The sequence below is a fragment of the Podarcis melisellensis genome (assembly GCF_964234715.1).
Source record: "Podarcis melisellensis genome assembly, chromosome: 1".
NCBI lineage: Eukaryota > Metazoa > Chordata > Lepidosauria > Squamata > Lacertidae > Podarcis > Podarcis melisellensis.
In genome coordinates, this window is record NC_138528.1 from 1,624,874 (window position 1) to 1,646,430 (window position 21,557).

General features: G+C 47.3%; 1 protein-coding gene and 1 long non-coding RNA gene across 2 annotated transcripts; both read right to left on the reverse strand.

Annotated features, from left to right (window-relative positions):
- Positions 1 to 1,115: 1,115 nt before the first annotated feature.
- On the reverse strand, positions 1,116 to 20,645 carry MIS18BP1 (MIS18 binding protein 1). Its single transcript, XM_081916445.1, has 17 exons — positions 20,550 to 20,645; positions 18,450 to 19,222; positions 17,654 to 17,779; positions 16,322 to 16,779; positions 14,963 to 15,045; positions 12,788 to 12,918; positions 11,978 to 12,068; positions 11,295 to 11,452; positions 10,551 to 10,717; positions 8,560 to 8,668; positions 6,640 to 7,402; positions 6,142 to 6,305; positions 5,477 to 5,625; positions 4,647 to 4,792; positions 3,155 to 3,236; positions 2,372 to 2,441; positions 1,116 to 1,545 (listed from the first exon to the last, which is right to left on the reverse strand). Exons 2-17 carry the CDS (start codon positions 19,066 to 19,068, stop codon positions 1,454 to 1,456), a joined length of 3,408 nt encoding a protein of 1,135 aa, XP_081772571.1. The 5' UTR covers positions 19,069 to 19,222; positions 20,550 to 20,645; the 3' UTR covers positions 1,116 to 1,453.
- On the reverse strand, positions 8,940 to 10,003 carry LOC309373393. Its single transcript, XR_014170013.1, has 2 exons — positions 9,463 to 10,003; positions 8,940 to 9,370 (listed from the first exon to the last, which is right to left on the reverse strand). It is a non-coding gene; the product is annotated as an uncharacterized lncRNA (long non-coding RNA).
- Positions 20,646 to 21,557: the final 912 nt, after the last annotated feature.

Here is a 21,557-nt window from a genome sequence, read left to right on the forward strand (position 1 = left end):
GTCTAAGCGTGGAGGTGGAATGGCTGAAAGCTGACTATTGACACCAACAGTAAAAGTTTGCTTCCCATCTAAATAATAATAATAATAATAATAATAATAATAATAATAATAATAATAAAAAATTATTAATACCCCACCCATCTGGCTGGGTTTCCCCAGCCACTCTGGGTGGCTTCCAACTGAATATTAAAAAGCCTGCAGATAGAAAGAATCTGGTCCAGAAATAAAGGTAAAGGACCCCTGGACAGTTAAGTCCAGTCAAAGGCGACTATTGGATTGTGGCGCTCATCTCACTTTTAGAGAGCCAGCATTTGTCCACAGACAGCTTTCCAGGTCATGTGGCCAGCAGGACTAAACCACTTCTGGTGCAACGGTATACCATGACGGAAACCAGAGTGTACGAAAACACTGTTTACCTTCCCGCCAGAGTGGTCCCTATTTATCTACTTGTACCGACGTGCTTTTGAACTGCTAGGCGGGCAGGAGCTGAGAAAGAGTGGCGGGAGCTCACTCCGTTGCGGGGATTTGAACCGCCAACCTTCCGATTAGCAAGCCCAAGAGGCTCAGTGGTTTAGACCACAGTGCCCCCTGTGGAAATACACCAAATAAATAAACTGACCCATGAGATGGTAAAAGCTTGCAGCTCCATTTGTAATTTTAAAAATAATTCAATTGAGTAAACAGTACTTTTAATATACCAGACATGATTCTACATTAAACTAAGTTACACACAGCAACTTTGCATATGTAGAATGCCATTTCCCACCCCCCATTTTTTTCCAATTCTTTCAAAAATCTCCACTCCTCACAATGACTTTACCTCTCTCAATTGATGGGGTTCATGACACCCCACTTTCCATCACCATTGGGTCTCCACCCACCCACCCTTAGAGAAGACAATGTCCTTTTACTTCCCAGAAAAGGCTGCTTGGCCTATTTCATTCTTAAATTTTAAGCTGCCAATTAAGATCTGCAACAGACACGCTGCGTACACACAGACAGTACAAAGGGTACACTCAACATTTCCAAAACACTTAAAAGCCACAGAGGAAACAGGTTTAGTACAAAAATATATAACCGCTATTCTTTGCTCTGTAAAGGAAACGTAAGCATCCTTTTGATATTAAATGCCACGTTTGGAAGTTTATTGTACAGTAACTTTTAAAAACATTATTTTGCTTCTTAAAGCCAAATAGTTCCCTGCAGCTGATGCCTCTCTGCATGAGACCCCTCCACCAGGAAAACAGAGCAACCACAAACAGCAGCAGTAGACATCTTTGTATTCTGAACACCTGAGCAGCACCTTAACACAGCTCCAGAAAGATGGAATGCAATACTCTAAAGCCATTTCGTAAGTCATAGAAATAAAGGCTTGAGAAACACTTTTGGCTTTGTGAAGGTGATTTGAGACCTGTTAGCAAACTGCCCTTTGCAAATGCAGGCAGGCGGCTGCCTACGTGGAAAAATACAAGTCCTCCTCTTCATCAGATAGCATCTCTTCATCCTCTTGGAAGAGCTGCCCCACCCCAGCTGGAGCCAAGGTGTCTAGAGGAGGAGAGAAAACCTGAGTTACCAGAAGGATCCCATTGGAGCAGGAGTGGCTAATCAATAGTATCCCTCCCCAGCTGCCCCTGATGACAGATCGTAGCCTAAAACATCTGGAGGATCCAAGGTTAGCCACGCCTGTGTTAGAGGCAGGATGGGCTCCAACGAGATTCTCTTTCAAGGTGGAACCTTTCCGCCAGCTCATGAAGAGACTGACTGATATTGGACGGAGAAGAAGTGCCAGGCAGTGAAAGGAGAGACTACTCCAAATCAACTGACATGGAAGGTGCCTTTTCAAGGCTGTGAATCCACAAGAATAGGAGCCTCTAATTTTGCTGCAGGCAATATTCATATAAATGTATCCAAGGGCAAGTTACAGACTTCAGCATCTAAATGTGTTCTTTGTTTACAATTGGGAATTTACTTGGTCTAAGGCAATGCACCCAGAAATAGGACAGCAGCAGGAAATTGGTGCCATGGTACAGTATTTAGGCACTGGCAGGTTCAGCGAGAGACTCATAGGCCCTGCTTCCTGCCCCTTCTCTCCACTTCCCTATTGGTACCTCTCAAATGGGAAAACCTTTCCACACGACGCCAGTGCAACTCCCTTCCTACAGCTGATAATGAAAATGGGACAAAGGCCTTGCGATCCACAGAGCAGCATAATCCACTTCCCCCAACAGGATGGAGACACCCGTCCGCCATGGGCTTCTCTGGTTGCTCCCTTAGTGCCAGCACACAGATAGCCAAGGGACCCCCAAACGCCAGACTCCTCTTTCTAGAGACCTGCCCCAAACAGTCCAGAGCAAGCAACAGTTATGCTCACCTTTGATATGCTCATCAAAGGCAAAGACGGTCGTTCTTCGAGAGTTGGGAGTGGTGAACACGGTCCCAGCCTGTGGAAACAGAGTAAACATTACGTCCTGTAGACTGAGGCTTCACAGAGAGGCTCGGAAACACCCAGAGTGGTCAGAGCAGGGGCCAGCAAACTTTTTCAGCAGGGGGCTGGTCCACAGTCCCTCAGACCTTGGGGGGGGGGACTATATTTTTTGGGGGGAAATGAATTAATTCCTATGCCCCACAAATAACCCAGAGATGCATTCTAAATAAAAGGACACATTCTACTCATGTAAAAACAAGCCGATTCCCAAACCGTCCGCAGGCCAGATTCAGAGGGCGATTGGGCCGGATCCAGCCCCCGGGCCTTAGTTTGCCTACCCATGGCTCAGAGCCAGCACTAGGACAGAGCAGGGCAGCCTTTGACATGTTCACTCCTTTTCTGTGCTTGTTATTGGCAAAAAATTGATGGAGCTTAAAGACAGGAAGTGGTGAGTTCTCCCCACACCAGGAGTTCACCAGATCTGTCAAGCAAGACCACAAGAGTGCCCAGTGAACAGGGCAGAGGAGCACTTCCATGGAGTTCCCTCTCTTTATCCCATTATTGTAATAAGGGAAGTGTTGACATCATATCAGGATGACGGGCAGTATATAAACGTAATCAATACATAAAATAAGACAGCAAGGGCTTGCTCTGGTGAGTTTTGGGAACATTGCCTTTTCCTTTTGCTCTTAATGGAGCTTGGCGTGTGCTGCTCAAGTGGAATCGTACCTGTTTCTTCTTCACGTTGTGCCAGGTGCGCTCCTTGCCTTTGATGTTCCTTTGCAGATGGAACACGCGCTTTTCGTAGTTCCTAGAACACAAAACGATTTGTCCAGTGAGTTTCTAACCTGCCCTTCGCCACAAGATCTCAGGGCAGGATACAAAATAAACCCTAAAACAATAGCAACATAAATCAGTTTACAAAAGAAAGTAGTGGGGGGCGGAAATCCAAAATACAGTGTGAATCTTTGAAAGGCGGATTGCTTCAACACTGCCCTGCAAAGGACCGAACAACCAAATGGGTTTTTACCCGGCACCCGAAGGAGAAAAGCACCAGTGCTTCCAGAAGGACAGCTTTCTCCAAGACACGACTCTGCCAACACAAAGAACGCCCTTTCCCACATCATGGCCTAACAGACACCTCCCAGTGGTGGAACAGCGAAGAGTCCCATCATCACCACCTCAAGACATGGGCAGCCTGATGAAGGGAGTTGCTCCTTCAGTTATTTGGTCTTATAAGCCTTTATAGGTCAACACCAGCACCCTGAATTCAGCTCCAAAGCATATAGGCAGGCAATGTAAAAAGCCTTTTGGAATCCGTCTCACTGAGTTTTAATAACCACCCTAGAGTGCTTAGGCAGCTAGAACCTGCCCTAGTCTCCCTCCAGAAGGGAAAGAAAGCCTAAGAAGCAGCCGCAGGTCAGCAAGTGTTCATTTTTGCTACTTAAGACGAGGCCTGGCTAGAAAGAGAAGGCAGGGCCATGGGGGCAGCTGTGCTCTCTTGCTGCCTTAAGACACTCCTCATCCCAAACCTCGCTTTGGGTTTAAAACTATGCGAGGGTTAGGTTCTGGGGTTTCACACACAAAGGCAAAATCATGGAATGGAAGACCCCAGTAACTGCCAAATGCCTTACCGGGCTCTGGGAAATTTGTGTAAGGTGTCTGGGAGATCTCACAAGAGCCTCTCTCATCTTTCCTTGCATGGTAGAGGACCTAAAAGCTCGCTCTGCAGCAGGAAAACCCAGTGCAGAAAGATTTCAGAGCCCCCTGCCTTGCTTGATGGGCTGTGGGAAGGTTGGGTGAGACCTCAGGGAGCCCTTCCTATTGTTCCCCCTCCGCAAAGCTGCAATTGCGTAAGTAAACCATGTATAAGTTGTGGGTTTACTATGCTCCCGTCTAGCAGCCACTTCTTAAAACCCCTTGCTCACCATCCCATGAGCCCCTCACTCACTGCCAACAGCACTTTCCAGCACAGCGGAAATCTCTTCTTGCTTGCCTTTCCCCCACCCCCTGCCACACGCCCAGTTCAATTCCAATTTATATGTCCATCTGGTCAAACTCTGCTATACGAGCGGCACATGCATGCTTGGATGTTAGACCCCTGGCTAGGAATCTTGAGGAAACTGGAATCTTGGAGTTGGGTGGGGTGCTCTTCCAAGCTGGCCGTAGCAGGGAATTGCTTCACGCCCTTATCTTATGAGAAGCCACCTGTAGTACACACCTGTCCAGGGATTCCAGCATGCCAGGGCTGATGTGCTCACACTGAGGGGTCTTCACCAACGGAAAGATGGCCGAAGAGGGTGTGATGGGGTGGCTGTCTTTCAACTGGAAGACATCTTCCTCTGGGACGGTACGAAACTGTGGTAACTACAGATCACATCTTTGTTACGGCCCCCCATAAGACAAGGCCTGGCGGGCGCTGGAAGACTCTTCCTAACCCAACTCAGCTCCTCATTTGTCACCTACGGTGCTCTCTACTGACCACAAATGTTTTGGCGGTGGCTGACAGTTAAGCTCTGGGAGAGGAGGCTGGCGTTACAACCTCACACAAGCCATGCTGACAGCAATAGTGGCACAGGCAGACTGATGACCAGAGAACTACGAAAGAGAGTCCAGACTGATGCTAAAACCCCAAGGGGACAATGCAGGTACACCGTGGAGTGAGGGGAAAGGAGAGGAAGGGCTCAAAAGGCCCGAGGAAAAGAGGAACACATAAGTGTGCTTCCTTTGATACCCAGAAGTCCCTTGGGAGAATCTATAGCCTTTGCAGAACTCCACAAAACTTGGATTGATTTCAGAAGCCAACCAAAATTTGTAGTCATAATCAAAGCTGGCCTGGAGAGACAATGTCTATCCAGACATCACACTGAGGTCTGGAGCATCTCTGAAGCCCAGCAGGAGCCCAGGGATGGATCCTTTCCCAGCTCCTGAGCATGGAAAGAGAGCAGGGAGCCTTCAACATGATGAGGGGGTGGGCATGTTATGGACCTGCCTAACAGATTGCACCCAGGAGCACTTTTTATTGTTTGGGATAAAAGGTGCAAGAGTTACCTTTGTGTTCCTGTTCTGAAAAGGGGTTGTAGCGAAGATGTCGTCGTGGTTGTCCTTCGGCATCTGTTCCAGGAAGTCCCGCATCTGCTGCTTTCTTTTCAGCGTCCCCACTTTTGCAACAACGGCCACTGGCTGCTTCGCCCCCTCCTCTGCCAACAAGGGCGATACACAAAGAGAGCCGTCAGCTGGGCAGGGGGAAGGACCCACCTCAGAACATTCCCGCCACCCTTCTGAACCTCAGGTTCCCACTGTGGAGTTATGTCCCCACTCCACTTGAACTGCAGCCTAAAACATAGCTATGAGTTATGTATTGAGCTGGAGTTCTGCCCCTTTGCCCAGAATGTGGGTTTTACATACCACTTTAAAGGTAGAATTCACAGACAGATAGAATTCTCTCTCTCTCTCAACAGGTATAAACAGGCAAACACTCTCACCTACCCCTGCCCCTTCCTGATGTGTTTGGAGCGCACCTCCGTTCTCTCAAGGTCAGACTCAAAAATTAGTCCTTTCTCCTATTAAGCCACTTCCGGTGCCCCTCCTACATCCCCACAAGAACAAGCAAGCGGGAGAGGGGAGCAGACAATTGCTGGCTCTTGCAGGGGCTTCTGCTGGCCTCTGCATCTGCTCCCGGAACCCGGGAGACAGGCACAAGGCCCGTCCTGTACCTCTTTCTTCCTTTCTCCGCTTGGTGGTCCTCTTTGGGGCCCGCTTGTGGTTTTCCTGCTCTTCCATGTACCTTTGCTGGCATTCTTCAACAGATCGTGTCCCCACAGCCGTTGACACAAGCAGCCAGAAGTCGCTCTTGTGTTTGGGCAAAGAAGCCAAAGCTCTGCAAAACACAGAAGACCCAGTGAAGCTCAAGCCCACCATTGCTCTTTGACTCCTGTTTCAATTCCTAAAGGAGGCCTTGCAAGCCGACATCAGACAGGAGAAAAGGTAGGAATTTCCAGAGAGAGGCGAGGAGGGAGAGGCAGCAGGAGTGAAGTGAGCACAGCACACGATGAGCACCGAGAGGATGAGTGCAGGAAGGTTTGGCAATTAGAGATCTGCAGGCTTCACTATTCTTGCACTGGAGGAGCAGCCGAAACTGGAACTGGGAGGAGCTTTCATTGCATAGCTCTGGGGGTGGGGGAGCTTAATTCCTAACAAACACCACCACTTACCTGTGTAGTTTCTGCAGTTCCTTTTCAGTCCAGTCTTCGTTAACATCTGGGAAAGAATCCCCACCCTTCCCTAACAGCTTCTTCCCAGGCGTCTTTCGGGGAAATGCCAAGGACTTGGCAGTATTAGAAATTTCACTGTTGGCTCTTTGGGCCCTCAAGTTTTCCCTTTTCACTTGAAACTCTTGAACACTCGTTTCACTTTCGGACTCGGATTCAGGGCTGTACTTCCTGAACTTTGCAGTCCTTCTGAGTGACCCCTGAGCACTGCTAGCCAAGTCTGGAGAAGTTGGCTCTTCCAACTTGTTTTGCTTCCCAGAGGGCTGAGCAACCCTCAGCTTTCTGCTTTGAGAATGGGCTGGAGGAGACTCTGACCCTCTTGGCAGCTGCTTCCTCGTCTCACTTTGCTGTCTGTTGGATGGCCCTCTTTTGACAGTGGGCTGGACCTTCCTCCGGATACACTGCATTTCTTCGCTAGATTCATCTTCGCTTGGCATGGAGCTTTCAGCTAAACATCTTTGGTAGCAATTTGCTTTCGCTCCCTGCGCCAGCACGTTTTGTTTCCTCCTGGGCTGGCTGCTTTTTCTGGAGGCCTTTTCATGCAGCTTTTTATAGTTCAGTGGCGTCAGGGTAACAACAGCCTTCTTCTTGCGAGCGTCAGCGATCGTGGCTTCATAGTCACTTTCTTCAGAGTCAGAAATAAAGCGCCAGGCATTTTGCTTCTTGGCAGGCTCAGTTTGTCTGGTGGTTTCAGGTCTTGTTCTTCCTAGGGAAAGCAAAACAAAACAAAGATTCTCAATAGACTCATAGAATCTCTGATTTGGAAATGGTGCTCAAATCTTAATCCAAACTTTTACACAGTGAAGCTAAATGAGACACCCATAATGCAACAGAATTTCTCTCCATGGGCAAGACAGAAGTGCCATGGAGGCAACACCGATAAAGCTGAAGCAGTAACCGGATGGATGGAAACCATTTTGTAAATAAAACTGGAAGTCTGACAGTCCAACTGTCTTCCCATCAGAGAATAACAGAGATCAAAAGCAGAATGCCTTGGCACAACCCCTGCATTGGGAGATAAACAAAATGCTTTCAGGTCCAGCCCACCCACATCAACACCGCAATTAAAGGCAGATTGTGGAGATGTCACACCGGACAGCACAAGAGCTCAGCCTCCTACAAACAGCTTGAGGCAATCCAGATTTTACAAGGAAGACAAACACAAACGCGCACACATTTCCCACCCCAAGCACTAGCCAATCTGACCTGAGCAAAAAACCTTCCTAACCCCCTAGGAAGTTATTTGGCCCTCAGCACGAGCAGAATTCTTCCTCCGGGGACATTTTGCCAAGCTTGAAGCAACTCACACTGTTGGCCTTCTGTGGCTCAAGGTCTTAGTAGACCCCAAGCAAAGTACAGTGGTACCTCTGGATGCGAATGGGATCCGTTCCGGAGGCCCGTTCGCAACATGAAAAGAGTTTAACCACGCATGCGTGGGTTGCGATTCGCCGCTTCTGCGCATGCGGCAAAACCCGGAAGTAACCCTTTCCGGTAATTCCGGGTCGCCGCGGGACGTAACCTGAAAGAACGTAACATGAGGTATGACTGTATAAGTCAACAGTGTGATGAAGCAGCAAAAAAGGCTATTCTAAGCTGCATCTTCAGACGTCTAATGTCCTGATCAAGGGAAGTCATAGCTCTATTTTGCCTTGGTCAGGCCACAACTGCAGTCCTGTGTCCAGTTGTGGGAGCCACAATTTAAGAAGGATGTTGACAAGCTGGAGGTTTGTAAGCAGATGTTCGATAGCCACCTGTCATGGATGCTTGAGGTTCCTGCATTGCAGGGGGTTGGACTAGATGACTCTCAAGGTCCCTTCCAATTCCACAGTTCTATGATTCAAGGACAGGGTGCACTCTTTTTACCTTTTGCTTGGCTTGGAGGTACTTCTTCACAAGCCTTCAAGCTATCCTCTCTGTTTTCCACGTGGGATGTGATGTTGCGCCTGTCCTGATGTCGTGCGCTGCTCACTGTCTTGAGAAACAAGGCAATGAACGTAAGCAAAGGGAGACAGGAATCTTCACACAAAGACTCCACATGCAACAGACGCTTTATCTGGGTTAGGTTAGGAAGGCATTAAGGCTGTCTTCCATGAACAGCTAGTTACACAATTACAAACGTTTTAATCAGGGAAAGAGACAGAGAGTGACCTTTGACCTTACATATACAGCCGGAATCCCACTAAGAATATATATATTCCCCTGGAGCTGTAGGATCTCAAACTGACCTTGGGAGCCAGTCAAAGTTTGTGGTCATTACCAAATTTATTTTGAAGCAAGAGGATCTTATCTCATTTTTAATATAGTTCTTCATGTTACAAAAGAGAAATACATACATAAGAATATCAGAAGGTGTTACTACCACCCTGAGATATATGGGTATAGGGTGGAATACAAATTTAACAAATAATAATAATAATAATAATAAACAACTACCAAAAACTTTCTCCTTTACAGAGCAAACATAACCCAGGCCCCACATTGCAAGGTGAAATACAAAATGTGACAATACAATTAATATAAACATAATAAGCTGTCAAAAGCAGCATCTCATCCATTGCCCTGAGCTTCAGAGATCTCTGAAACTCTGTCTGAGGTCAGGGATTTAAGCCTGATGAGCCCTCAGGAGAATGCAAGATCAGGCAGATCTGCTCTCCCAGTGGATTTGTGTCTTGCACTAAAGGGCCCTTGCCATAGCTGTCAACGTTTCCCTTTATTAAAGGGAAATTCCCTTATTCCAAATAGGATTCCTCGCAAGAAAAGGTTGACAGCTATGGCCCTTGCACCCACCACCAAACCCAGACACATTCAACTTCCCAGTATTTTATTTGTGAAAGTCTTTCTGGATCATAAACCATCAGGTTAAAACACTAAAAAGCATTAGTAGTAGTAGTAAAGTTGAGCATAGAGAGGCCATTTTAATCTGTTTTAATATCTTAATTTTTGTATGTTTTGAAGCAGGGTTGTAAATTTTTCTTGATTTTGCTGTTTTATCTTTCATAAACCGCTCTGAGACTTTTTAAAACCAAGCAGTGTATGCAATGACTGCCGCACAGATGTTACTAGCCCAGAGATGGAAAGAAGACAAAGTCCCTACCAGAGAAGAATGGCAAACTAAGCTGTTGGTCTCTGCCGAGATGGCAAAACTGACCGGAAGGCTCAGGAACCAAGAAGACAAAAACTTCAAGAAAGATTGGGTGGAAATTATAATTTATTTAGGAGACCACTGTAAGCAGATGAAAACATGAGTAGGATTCTAATAACCCTTGTAATGCAACAAATATTATGGACAATATGGAGAGATATAAAATATGGATGAAATAATATGCAGTGGAAAATGTTGACAATAGAAGGGATGGTGGGAAGATTGGAGAGATTCCGAGAAATCTCTAAGTATGGATATCTATTTGGTATTGTTATAACTTTAACGCTTGTAAAATCAAACAAAAAATATTATTTGAAAAAACAAGCAGTGTATGAAGTTTATGAAATAATAATAAAAGACAAGCTAGGAAATTCCCTTCTATAGTCTTTTAAATGTGTTTGTGGGAGGGGGCTTATTGGTTTCTCTTTATTATGTACTGTACAGTGGTACCTCGGGTTACAGATGCTTCAGGTTACAGACACCGCTAACCCGGAAATAGTACCTCGGGTTAAGTGTGTATTTTCATGCTGTGACCCACCCTGCGCTATTCGGACAAAGGGTGGTACACAAATGTAATTAATAATAATCCAAAGCTTATCACTCTCCATCTCCCGAGAGTCCAGAACCCACAGAATTACCCTACTGCATGAAAACCGTTAAAGTCTCCAGTCATTCCAGAACAGGGTTAACTGTGAGGAGAGTGGAATCTTACAGGAGTCAAATAGTTGGTGCCCGTTTTGGTCACAGTGACATTCAGCGCCTGATCGACAAGCATCCGTTCCCCACACCAGAACTGCATAGGGGGCTTAACCTGCCGGCCGCTGCGGGTGCAACTTCTGTCAGTTCTGCCGTTCTGCAGAGATGTTTGTGGCTGCACACCTGTCAAGACACAAAAAGGCTCCCTTGAGTCGGAGGAGCTGCAGAACTGGATCCAGCTCCAAACCGACCACCCTGTTTGCTTAAGGCAGCTTCTGTGTCAAGCAGCCAACTCCGTCAGCATCCATGGGGAAAGCGAAGAAGCTACCCTGGGCTTATTTAGAAAGGATAATATAAAAAGAGGGTTTTCTGCATTTTTAGCAACACCATCTGAACAATCTGTGTGCTCTGCTTGGCTTAAGAAGCGCTCTCCCGGGCATTTCTCTCTCCTTCAAAGACCCATGGAATGTACACTCCTGACCAGGGGCAACCTCCTTGAAAGAACAACTCCATAGCCAGTTATGTCAATAGGCAAAGATGCCCTATGGAACAGTCAAATGGTTGCATGTCTCCTATCCCTTAGTGGGCCCTGGGACAACAATCCAGCAAGAAAGAAGGCAGAGGCTGAAGGAAGGCCATCCCTGACCCAGCTATGATAATACATGCTCGAAAACAAGTGAATATTATTATTGATCCATCAATCAATAAAAATATTGGGCTCTTAATGCCCTCTGAGGCCTAACAAAAGAATAACACCTACCGAGCTTGCTATTACTTTGCAGTGTTGCCACGTAAGTGGTGTTTTTCGTTCTAGATTTTCTCCCAACTTTTCTGGGCATGTCTTCGAAGCCCTCCATCTCCACAGGGTCCTCCCTTTCATTGCTATCCATGCTTGCAGCGAAGGCTCTCTGTTCTTTCCTAGCATCGAGAGGTTTTGTTGAAAAGAAGGATTAATTCACTGAATCTCTTAAGAAGGACCTTTCGTGGATACAAAACCTCTATGAAACATTTAAAAAACCACTGGCATCGTCAATTAACCTGCAGCGGCTGCTTTCTGAAGCCGTTTGCCTCAGGCCTTAGAGCAGCAGACTTGGCTGCCCACAAAATGCCCAGAGCTTGTTGTTCCCCTTTCGCACAGAGCAAAGGCACAACCCACACCCTACCCCAGACCCATGGAAGCGTCCTAGGCAACTGGCAGCAGAATCACTCTGTAAAGAAACTGGATCAGAGAAGAGGGATTGAATAGGTTGTCGGAAGCAACATGCAAAATACGTATTGGCAGAGTGTCTGCTGTGCCAATGACATCCCCAGGGAGGGCCCTTTCTTGAAACCCAGGAGAGGCATGGCCAGCCAGCAGACACAACACTGAGCTAGAGAAACCAGGGTCTGACTTGGAACAAAGCAGCTTTCTATGGCACAAATATTATTTTCAGTGGCATTTACCTCCTCAGAAAACGAAGAAGATCCTCAACATACATTTTCCAGTTTTGTGGAATTCCAGATTCAAACCTCTTTATGAATTTAGCTGGCATTCCTGTTTGAGGTAAGGTATGTATTCGAGTAAAAAGAAAACCTTAAGTGTCAGTTGTCAGAAACATTTGGCAGAACCAAACACAGATGGCATTCCATTTTCTAAAATGCCTCAAGAAAATCCTTAAAATTAAAAGCATCCAGTACTGGGAGCAGGATACACGTAAAGGTCAGCAAAGGACGCAGGTTAAATGTGACGAGCATGAAGGTCTGGGCAGATTCTTATAAACTAGAATTTATAAGAATTCTTAATTTTCCACACACCCAGTTTTGGGAGTGGAGTAAGTTTAAGCTGTCGTGAAACTCAGATTAGAATTTTGTGGTACAGCATCATTAGAGGTGTGTACCTTTCAATGTCATTGGCTTATGCACACCACATGAGACCCCCTGTGGCCCAGGACAAGAGGGGAATTGGCATTCTGCTGGCTTCCCACTAGTGTAACAGCCCAGCTCCTACCACCCTCAAGGGAGGAAGGCAAAGTCACATTGTGCGTCACCCAAGACCTGAAAGCCTGGCAGACTGCAGCAATTTGGCAGATTTGGCATCAAAACAGGCCAGCTGAACCAGTGGCAGCAGAGACTGGAGGTCCAGTCCACATGCTGAAGAAAGCTCAGCATCCCTGGAGAGAGCAGAGGGTGAAGTCCCCGCCCCCCCCCCCGCCCACTGAGGAAGCCTATCTGAATCCCAGCCTGTCCTCTTCTTTCTCAGTCAAGTTATCATACCTTCTTTCTTCATGGTGCTTGCGTCAATGCACCCTTCTAACTTGTAGACGTTTCCAGATGAGGTTTTAACTTTGTTGGGTGCCATTCGTTCCACAATGGCATTGCTATGCCAGTAAATGCCGTTCATATCCCTGAAACCAAAGGGAGAGGACATAACAAACAAGTGCTCCGTGGTTAGCTAACAGAGAACCTAAGGAAAAACTGAAAACCACCCCAAGTCACAAGTAACAAAAGTGAATCAAGGCCTTCATTAGCTACTGGGCTTTTTATCTAATTGGCATGCAAGACTGTAGGCAGAATTCAGGTTAGATAGACTGGGAAGCCAGAGTTGGTAAATTCTAGTGAACAGATGTACAGGAGAGAGATACCATATTCTCTTAGAAGGGAATTCAGCTTGTATGCATAGCCAGTCTGCAATGCTGCAATAATTCAGTCTGGATTATTTTTCGTTTGCTTCAAGGTTGCTGAGCTCATATGGTTTATTCCGTTTTTAAGGACGGTGGCCAAGTCATCTCTCTCCAAAAGGGGCCCCCTAGCTGTCAAACCATCCAGAACTAGAAACAGGTACAGTGGTGCCTCGCAAGACGAAATTAATTCGTTCCGCAAGTTTTTTCGACTTGCGAAGCACGGTTTCCCATAGGAATGCATTAAAAATCAATTAATGCGTTCCTATGGAGACCGCTTGCCAGGCTGGCGGTGCGGAGAAGGGCTTTTCCCCCCACCGCAAGCCTTCAGCACAGGTACGGGAACAGAGGGGAAGGCGCGCAGCGCTTCTCCTCTGTTCCCGGGGCTTGCGGTGGGAGGAGGGTTTTTCCTCCCCACCGCCAACATTCAGAACAGCATTCTGAATGTTGGCGGTGGGAAGGAAAACCCTCCTCCCACCGCAAGTCTTCAGGACAGCCTTCCGTAGACTGCCGGTGGGGGGGGAGAGACCTCCTCCCGCCGCCAGCCTTTGGAGCAGCCTTCCGAAGGCTGCCGGTGGGGCGGAGAGACCTCCCGCCGCCAGCCTTCGGAGGAGCCTTCCGAAGCCTGGCGGGGGGAGGAGGTCTCTCCGCCCCACCGCCAGCCTCGGACAGGTACCGGAACAGAGGGGAAGGCGCACAGCGCTTCTCCTCTGTTCCCGGGGCTTGCGGTGGGAGGAGGGTTTTTCCTCCCCACCGCCAACATTCAGAACAGCATTCTGAATGTTGGCGGTGGGGAGGAAAGCCCTCCTCCCACCGCAAGCCTTCAGGACAGGTCCGGGAACAGAGGGGAAGGCGCGCAGCACTTCTCCTCTGTTCCCGGGACTTGCGGTGGGAGGAGGGTTTTTCCTCCCCACCGCCAACATTCAGAACAGCATTCTGAATGTTGGCGGTGGGAAGGAAAACCCTCCTCCCGCCGCCAGCCTTCGGAGCAGCCTTCTGTAGGCTGCTGGTGGGGCGGAGAGACCTCCTCCCGCTGCCAGCCTTCGGAGGAGCCTTCCGAAGCCTGGCGGGGGAAGGAGGGCTCTCCGCCCCATTGCCAGCCTTCGGAAAAGCCCTCCGAAGCCTGGCGGGGGGAGGAGGGCTCTCCGCCCCATTGCCAGCCTTCGGAAAAGCCCTCCGAAGCCTGGAGGGGGGAGGAGGGCTCTCCGGCCCATCGCCAGCCTTCGGAAAAGCCCTCCGAAGCCTGGCGGGGGGAGGAGGGCTCTCCGCCCCATCGCCAGGCTTCGGAGAAGCCCTCCGAAGCCTGGCGGGGGGAGGAGGGCTCTCCGCCCCACCGCCAGCCTTCGGAGGAGGTCCGAGGACAGTGGGGAAGACGCGCTGCACTTCCCCGCTGTCCCTGGAGATTTCCCTATGGGCTTTCGTCTTGCGAAGGAAACCCATAGGGAAATTCGTTTTCCGAAGCGCCTCCAAAACGGAAAACCCTTTCGTCTAGCGGGTTTTTCGTCTTGCGAGGCGTTCGTCTTGCGGGGCACCACTGTACTCCCAGCCGAGCCTTCAGAGCCAATGCTGCATCTAGCAGGAGCCCCCTTCCCATCTGCAACCAGAACTCAGCTGCTGGCTCTGACATTACAAACAAAAGCAGCAACCACTCACACCCTCTTCCTTCTTCCTAATATTAGTCCTTGGGGCCACCCAATGCAATCGAGAAGCAGATTCTAGCGCTACACAAACAAAATACATCTGAACATAGCTGAGAACTGAAGTTGCTTGCCTTCGTTTTCCTTCCAGGCACACAGCGGTATTGTTATTGATCACCTTGATTCTCCATCCACTGAGGCAGACCATCTGTTGTTCCTTTACAAATTTAGGGAAACCGTTAAGGGCCACAATTATTTCTACAGAGTTCGATAAAGCAAAAGCTGGAATTTAAGCACACCATTGGGAAAACAGTAGCGGCCTAGTCACATGCTCCCTTCATGCCCTGGTATTTAAATACGACATTGGCATTTCAGTGCCAACAAGGCTTGGCCTCAGATACAAAGGACTGTATCCCATGTTAGCTCAAAGACCTCCACTTGTGCAAGGGAACTTCTTCTCCCTTCCTTGTCCAGGGGTTACCCCAGCCCTCCAGAGCAAAAAGAGGGGCACAGGAAGAGGTGAGGGAGGGAAAGTTCCACTGCACAAGCAAAAGTTGTTACCCTAATGGGATGAATTCATTGATTATAACCCTCTGGCTTTGTAGAGTCAAGAGCACACAGTTTGGGCCAGTATGTCGCATTTAGAGGCCAGAGTGCATGAGCACCTGCATCATTCTACATCTCATGTGCATGCAAAAGTGTTTGGCTTCTGGTACTAGAATGAACCTGGGAGCAGCAGCCTTCACCCGTGAGCTCCCTTGATAAAAGTAGCACTGAAATGAACAGGGAATCTATTACTGTACAGCAAGCCTGCAAAATACACAGAGGTTACATCCCAGGGACCACTGCTAAAGTCAAAATCACATGTAGTCTAAACCCATTGGGTTTTTTGGAGGTTGAGACTGCCAGAGTAATTTTTCCTGGAAACCCACCCCCTTCCCACCCCTTTTAATGAGGTTTTTTTTATTGCCACACACATGTAAGTTGTGAGCTTCCTGTATTACAGAAATTTATAAACCATCACTGAACAAGTCATTCACAGAAAAACAGATCTATTCAAAATAAATTTCCCAGAGATTCACCAACGCCCTTTTAGAATGTGGCTCTTTGGGGGGTTTTTTGAGTTGAGTTATCGTTTTTGGTTTGATTTTATATATTGTGGTCTTGATTGTGAGCCGCCCTGAGACCTCCGGGTATAAGGCGGTGTATTATTGAATAAATAATAACAATAAATTATGCTACTTGTTTATCAATTTCACATTTAAATGTGAAAGTGTCTACAGAGCTATAGTTTCGTTTTATAGAAAACATTATGCATTTCATGTACACTCAATCTGGCAGCTTTGCTGTCATCACTGATTAACCATGCACATAATCTCAATCAAGCAGGGTGCTTACTGAGCCATTCAGACCTCCCCCTTCTCATTAAGAGGACCTGAACTTAAACCACCACCCAAAATGCTTTTGATTGTGAATAAGAGACAACCTCCTACCTCCTCGTTTGTGTCATCACTGCTTGAATTTGCCCCCACTTGTTTTTGTTTCCTTGGTATTTGGACTTTTGGAGTAGCAAAAATAATATCACACAAACGTTGGGGAAGCGTCAGAGGCCCAGCCTTCAACTCCTGCTGCCCTCTTGGGGCAGGTTTCTGATTGGACTGATGTGATGTTCTTCCTTCTTCAGGAAGTCTTCCAGGTTCCATTTCTTCCAAGGTTTCCCCAGGCTTAACAAGATCAAAGCTCATGTCTATAACATTCACTCCCATGCTAAAAGTTTCATTGTCCAATTCAACCGGTTCCACAATAAATTCATCATCCTCACTGGCAGGAGTGTTTAGACAATCTTCATTAAGATTATTTAGTTTTTTGGGTGAACTGGATACAGTTAAATGTTGCTTCACTGCTGGTGAAGGAGGGACATTTTGCTTGGTTTGGTAAGATGAAGCATCTACTACACAGAACACAAGAACAACTCAATTGTTATCTGACATTTCAGTGTTCATTAGCACATTCACACAGCCACAATTTTGTCTGCTATCGTTATGCTATTTGCTTTAATCAGTACAAGTCTCTCTCTCTCCAAATGGACCACACTGTAGGCATTCACAGGCTTCTCTTGAACATCTCATCATAAAAGGGACAAAACCCACTGGTAGAGGACACACTTTACAAGTTCCAGATTCAATCCCCAGCACCTCAAGGAATTTACTACTTAAACTTTTAAAAAATCCAACCTCTTTCAGAGCATTCAGAGCTCCAGCAGCTTCCAACAATATCTTTTTATACCTTTTATAAAAAGTACACACTAAAAATGGCAACATTATCTTCCCCACGTAAAACTAGAAAACACGCCTCTATTCCATCAGAATTAGGGGCTGTGGAGGTGTCAAGACAGGTGAATGGAAGCAGTGATGGAATTAAAGCACGACCCCCAACCACTTGGCATTTCGTTATTTGTGATGTCAGCTGGCTTAGATAACTGTCAAACCTTTTGCTCCACCAATGAGTCATGCAATCAGGTTAGGAAGCTTTGATTATTGCCATTTTAAATATCAGAGACCTTAAACAACTGCCAAATCATATTCGAGTGCTGACTACATGGTACCTTTTGAAGCTTGATGGGAGGATAACTAGAGCAATCTTTCATGTAATGCTTCACAAACTGAATCTTAAAGGCATCAAAGAATGACTCTGGTCAGTAGTTCTCATGCAACTGCAAAGTGCTTCCTTCCTTCAGTGTACCCCAGATGTTTCTGTTGCAGACTGAAAGAGTAAGCATTCCCGGGACAAACATACAGCCTGTTGTGGTTTCTGTGGAGAAGTACCTTTTTCCAATGGTTTCTGCTGCAGCTTCTGCTTTACACGTGAGAAAAATTTGTGAGGGGATTCCAAAACTGGAGGGCTCATTACTGCAGAACAAACATTTTTGTTCTTTGCAATATGGCTGGGCACTGAAATGGGAAAGACAAGAGAAGGATTTTAACAAAGGTATATCAGCAGCCTCTGGATTATGGGTTAGAAATAATGTGCATTCCACAAGGCTCTCTGATTAAATTTGCACAACATATAACCTCAAGCAGTGGGAAACTACTCTCACTGAGGAAACTTTTCTGAGGGATCCCAGAGCTACTTAGAACCTAGCTGAAAAACGCTGGTTTACAACTTCTATTTATTTTGAGTTAGCTGACCAAGCTACTCCCCCCAGCACCCACAGAGAAAAGTCAGTTGTACTGTTGGCAAGCTGTCTTTGCTTGAATAGTTGCCAATAGCCTCCATAGGTGCCTTAAAGGAAGTCAGACTTTCCGCCACTGAGCTACAGCCCTTCCCCAAGGGCAGACCTTTCTGCAGAGTTGGTGGTGGGAGATAAAATTATTCAAGCCTGTGTTACAGCAGATGATTGCATGCACAACAGGACTGTGACTGAAGTGAAGAACATAATGAGCAAGAAGTATAGTACAGTAGGGCGAAAGGAGCCAAAGGTTAAAGGTAACCAACGAAATGGAAACAGGAGGTTTGCCCATTGGTAAGAGGTGAAGGGCCATGTTTGCAACTACACCCCAAACATCTAAACATGAAGCTTCTGTTAAGCAACATTTTCTAAGAAGAAATGATAAAGCAAACCTTGTTCTTCCCTGGCCTTTCCAAGGGGCTCCTCAGCCAGCCTCTCCTTTGGCTTATCATCTTCAGCCGTGGATTTTTTGCCTTGTCTTCCCAAAGGGGCAAGATGCCTTTCAGGAGTGAGGATATAATCTGTGGTAATGTCTACATTTAACAATTTCTTTTCTTGTGACAACTTCTGTTTAGCAAGAGCTGCCCTGGTCTTCATTCTTGCGAAGGCTTTTGCTGGAGACTCCAGGGATAATTGCCCGCAAGCTTTACGTTTCAGGGTCGCATTCCCTGTCGGTGGCACAGCTTCCAGTTTCGGACAAGAGGCAAGCGGATTCAGCTCTCCTTCAGAAACTGGCTTTATCTCGCTGAGGTCAAGCAATTCTTTAGCATGAGTACCACCAGCTATTAAAGTGGACTGGAAAACGTTTCCTCTTTTGCCACCTTTTTCCAAGCAAAGGTTTTGGCCGGCAGGAACCCCTGAAGGCCAAGTAGCTTTCTTCATTGCTGAAGCAGGAACGCAATCCCCTTGAAATTTCCCAAAATCCTTTAACGGCGTACCTCCAGGGATGTTGCTTAGGAGAACACCTTTCAAAGACATTTCTCTTCTTCTAGGAGAAGGAAGTGGGGACATGGCTGTACCTTTAAAAGATCAAGGGATTCCAATCATCTCAATAAAACAGGCATTGCGTCAAAAGTAAATGCATTAAGGCCTGTTTATGTAGGTGTCTTTTTTAATCACGTAAAAAAGAGGATTTGAGTGTGTCTACTTTTTCTTCGCATCCTACCTGCAAAAGAAGCATAATTGTTTTCGTTTTTATTGATGGTCACACAAGAAAGAGTAACATTGTTTCTATCATAGCTATCAGGCAACATGGGCTTGGTGACAATGAAAAACCAATGGCTACTGTCAGTTATATTTCAAAATATCATGCAATTGTTTTAAAGTCCCTCACATTCAGTGCAAAGAAATTGTATCAAAATTTGTAGGCTACATCAAACATTACACACTTGTTTTGGTCCTAATGAAAATGACTGTCCCATCATAATAGGCTGTTCCCACCCCCCCCCCAGTATGTCCACTATCGAAGTGCTTCTGAAGGCAGCACCAAGAGAATCAAGTCTTTTTGTCTTAAGACAGTCTTTCCCCCATTTTTTTTTAAAATAATAATTCCAGTAGCACCTTAAAGACCAACAAAGTACGTATAAGCTTTCTAGGTATGAGCTTTCGTGTGTATACACACTTCTTCAGATACTCTGAAGCAGAGGTCACTAAAACTTTGCTGGCCCTAGTAGGACCAACTTGGCCAGTTGACCCTGATGATCAGTTGATGTCTACTGACTGGATTTTTGTTTCTTCCTCTCCCCAAAATGACCACTGAATTTTTGAATTTGATTGATATTGATGCTGCATTTTATGCTGTTTTTAAGTCGCATTTTAATCAATGTTTTGTATTAGCTGTTAGCAGCCCTGAGCCTGGTTTTTAAACCGGGAAAGGCGGGGTATAAATAAAAATTTATTATTACAGTGGTAGCTCGGGTTAAGTACTTAATTCGGTCCGGAGGTCCATCCTTAACCGGAAACTGTTCTTAACCTGAAGCACCACTTTAGCTAATGGGGGGCTGCCGCTGCTGCTGCGCGATTTCTGTTCTCATCCTGAAGCGAAGTTCTTGACCTGAAGCACTATTTCTGGGTTAGCGGAGTCTGTAACCTGAAGCGTATGTAAGCCGAGGTACCACTGTATTTATTCTTATTATAACTGTTGATGACTGCTAAGGATGGCAGTTTATTCCACAGGGAAGGAACTAACAACAACAACAACAATAACAATAATAATATACTAATGATGATGATGTTATTATTTATACCAAGAGGCCTGTCAGTTTTCTTTCATTCCCCCTCCCGTCCGCTCCTGCCAGGTAGGCAGGCAGGCGGGCGGGCCTTTCTTCCTTCCTTCCCGCGACCCCCTCTTCCCTCTGCGGCCTTGGGCTCGGGAGCAGCTCGGCGGGACTCGAGGGGTCTACTCTGAGGAGGAGCTTCCCTCAGGCCGCCTTCGCCCTCCCGCCTGTCCGCCCCTGAGGCGCCGCCTGAAGGGGAGGCCCCAACTCACTCACCCCCCGACCGCGCGGCCCCGACTCCCGCCGCGTCTCCCCTCAGCCGACGACCGTTGTCCGCGGCCAGCTTCGAATCCGGCGCCCACGACGCCGATTGGCTCCCCTGGCGCGAGGCGGCGGAACCGGAAGTCCCCCGGCGGCCATGTTGGAACCTGGCGCTCCGGACGCCGAGGGGAGGCGCGGGACCGGGCGCGCATGCGTGGGCGGGGCTGAGCGGGTGCCTCGTCATTCGCTCTCTGGCTCTCCTCCTCCCCCCGTGGAACGTTGGGGTGGTTCAGGCGGAGAGGCGGCCTGGGAGCGCCCTGTCCCCCCCGCGCGTTGCTGGGCGATGGTCCCGCCCGGAGGAGGCGCCGCGTGAGCCTTGCAAGGAGCGCCTCGCCCGCTCGCATTGGAGACCAGCCAGCTGGATCGGGCCCAGGGGGGGGGGGCGCTGCCAGGGCAGCAGAGCAGAGTCAGCATGTCTGGGACCCACCCAGAACCCTCTCCTCCTGAATTCGCCCTAGCCTCAGATATATATATGTGTGTGTGTGTGTGTGTTTATATATACACACACACACATTTTTATTAGCAAGAATGTCTCTCTCTCTCTCTCTCTCTCTGTATGTATATATATATATATATATTTGCTTTCGTAGATTTTCACGGGTACAGGAATGCAGGTTTTGGTGTCCTCGGGTGTCTTCCCGTGTAAAAGTTGGGGTGTCTAGGCGACGTTTCGACGAGGTCTCACTCGTCATCTTCAGGCTGGTGCTTTCGGCTTCTTGTTACTGGAACAGAGCAGGATCTCAGTGTTTGAGTTCCTATAAATACTGTTGAGGGGGTGTGGTGTATAGCCTCCAATGTTCTGGGCAGAGAGGAAGTTCCCAGGCTAGTGTGCCTTTTCTTCTTTTGTTCCTTAATTACTTGAGGGATATCTTGAGTGATTTCTTGAGTGATATCCTGAGTACCACTTAGGTGGGTCATTAGGTGTGGATTAGTTGCTAAAGTCTTTGTGTCTTGACCTCTTGA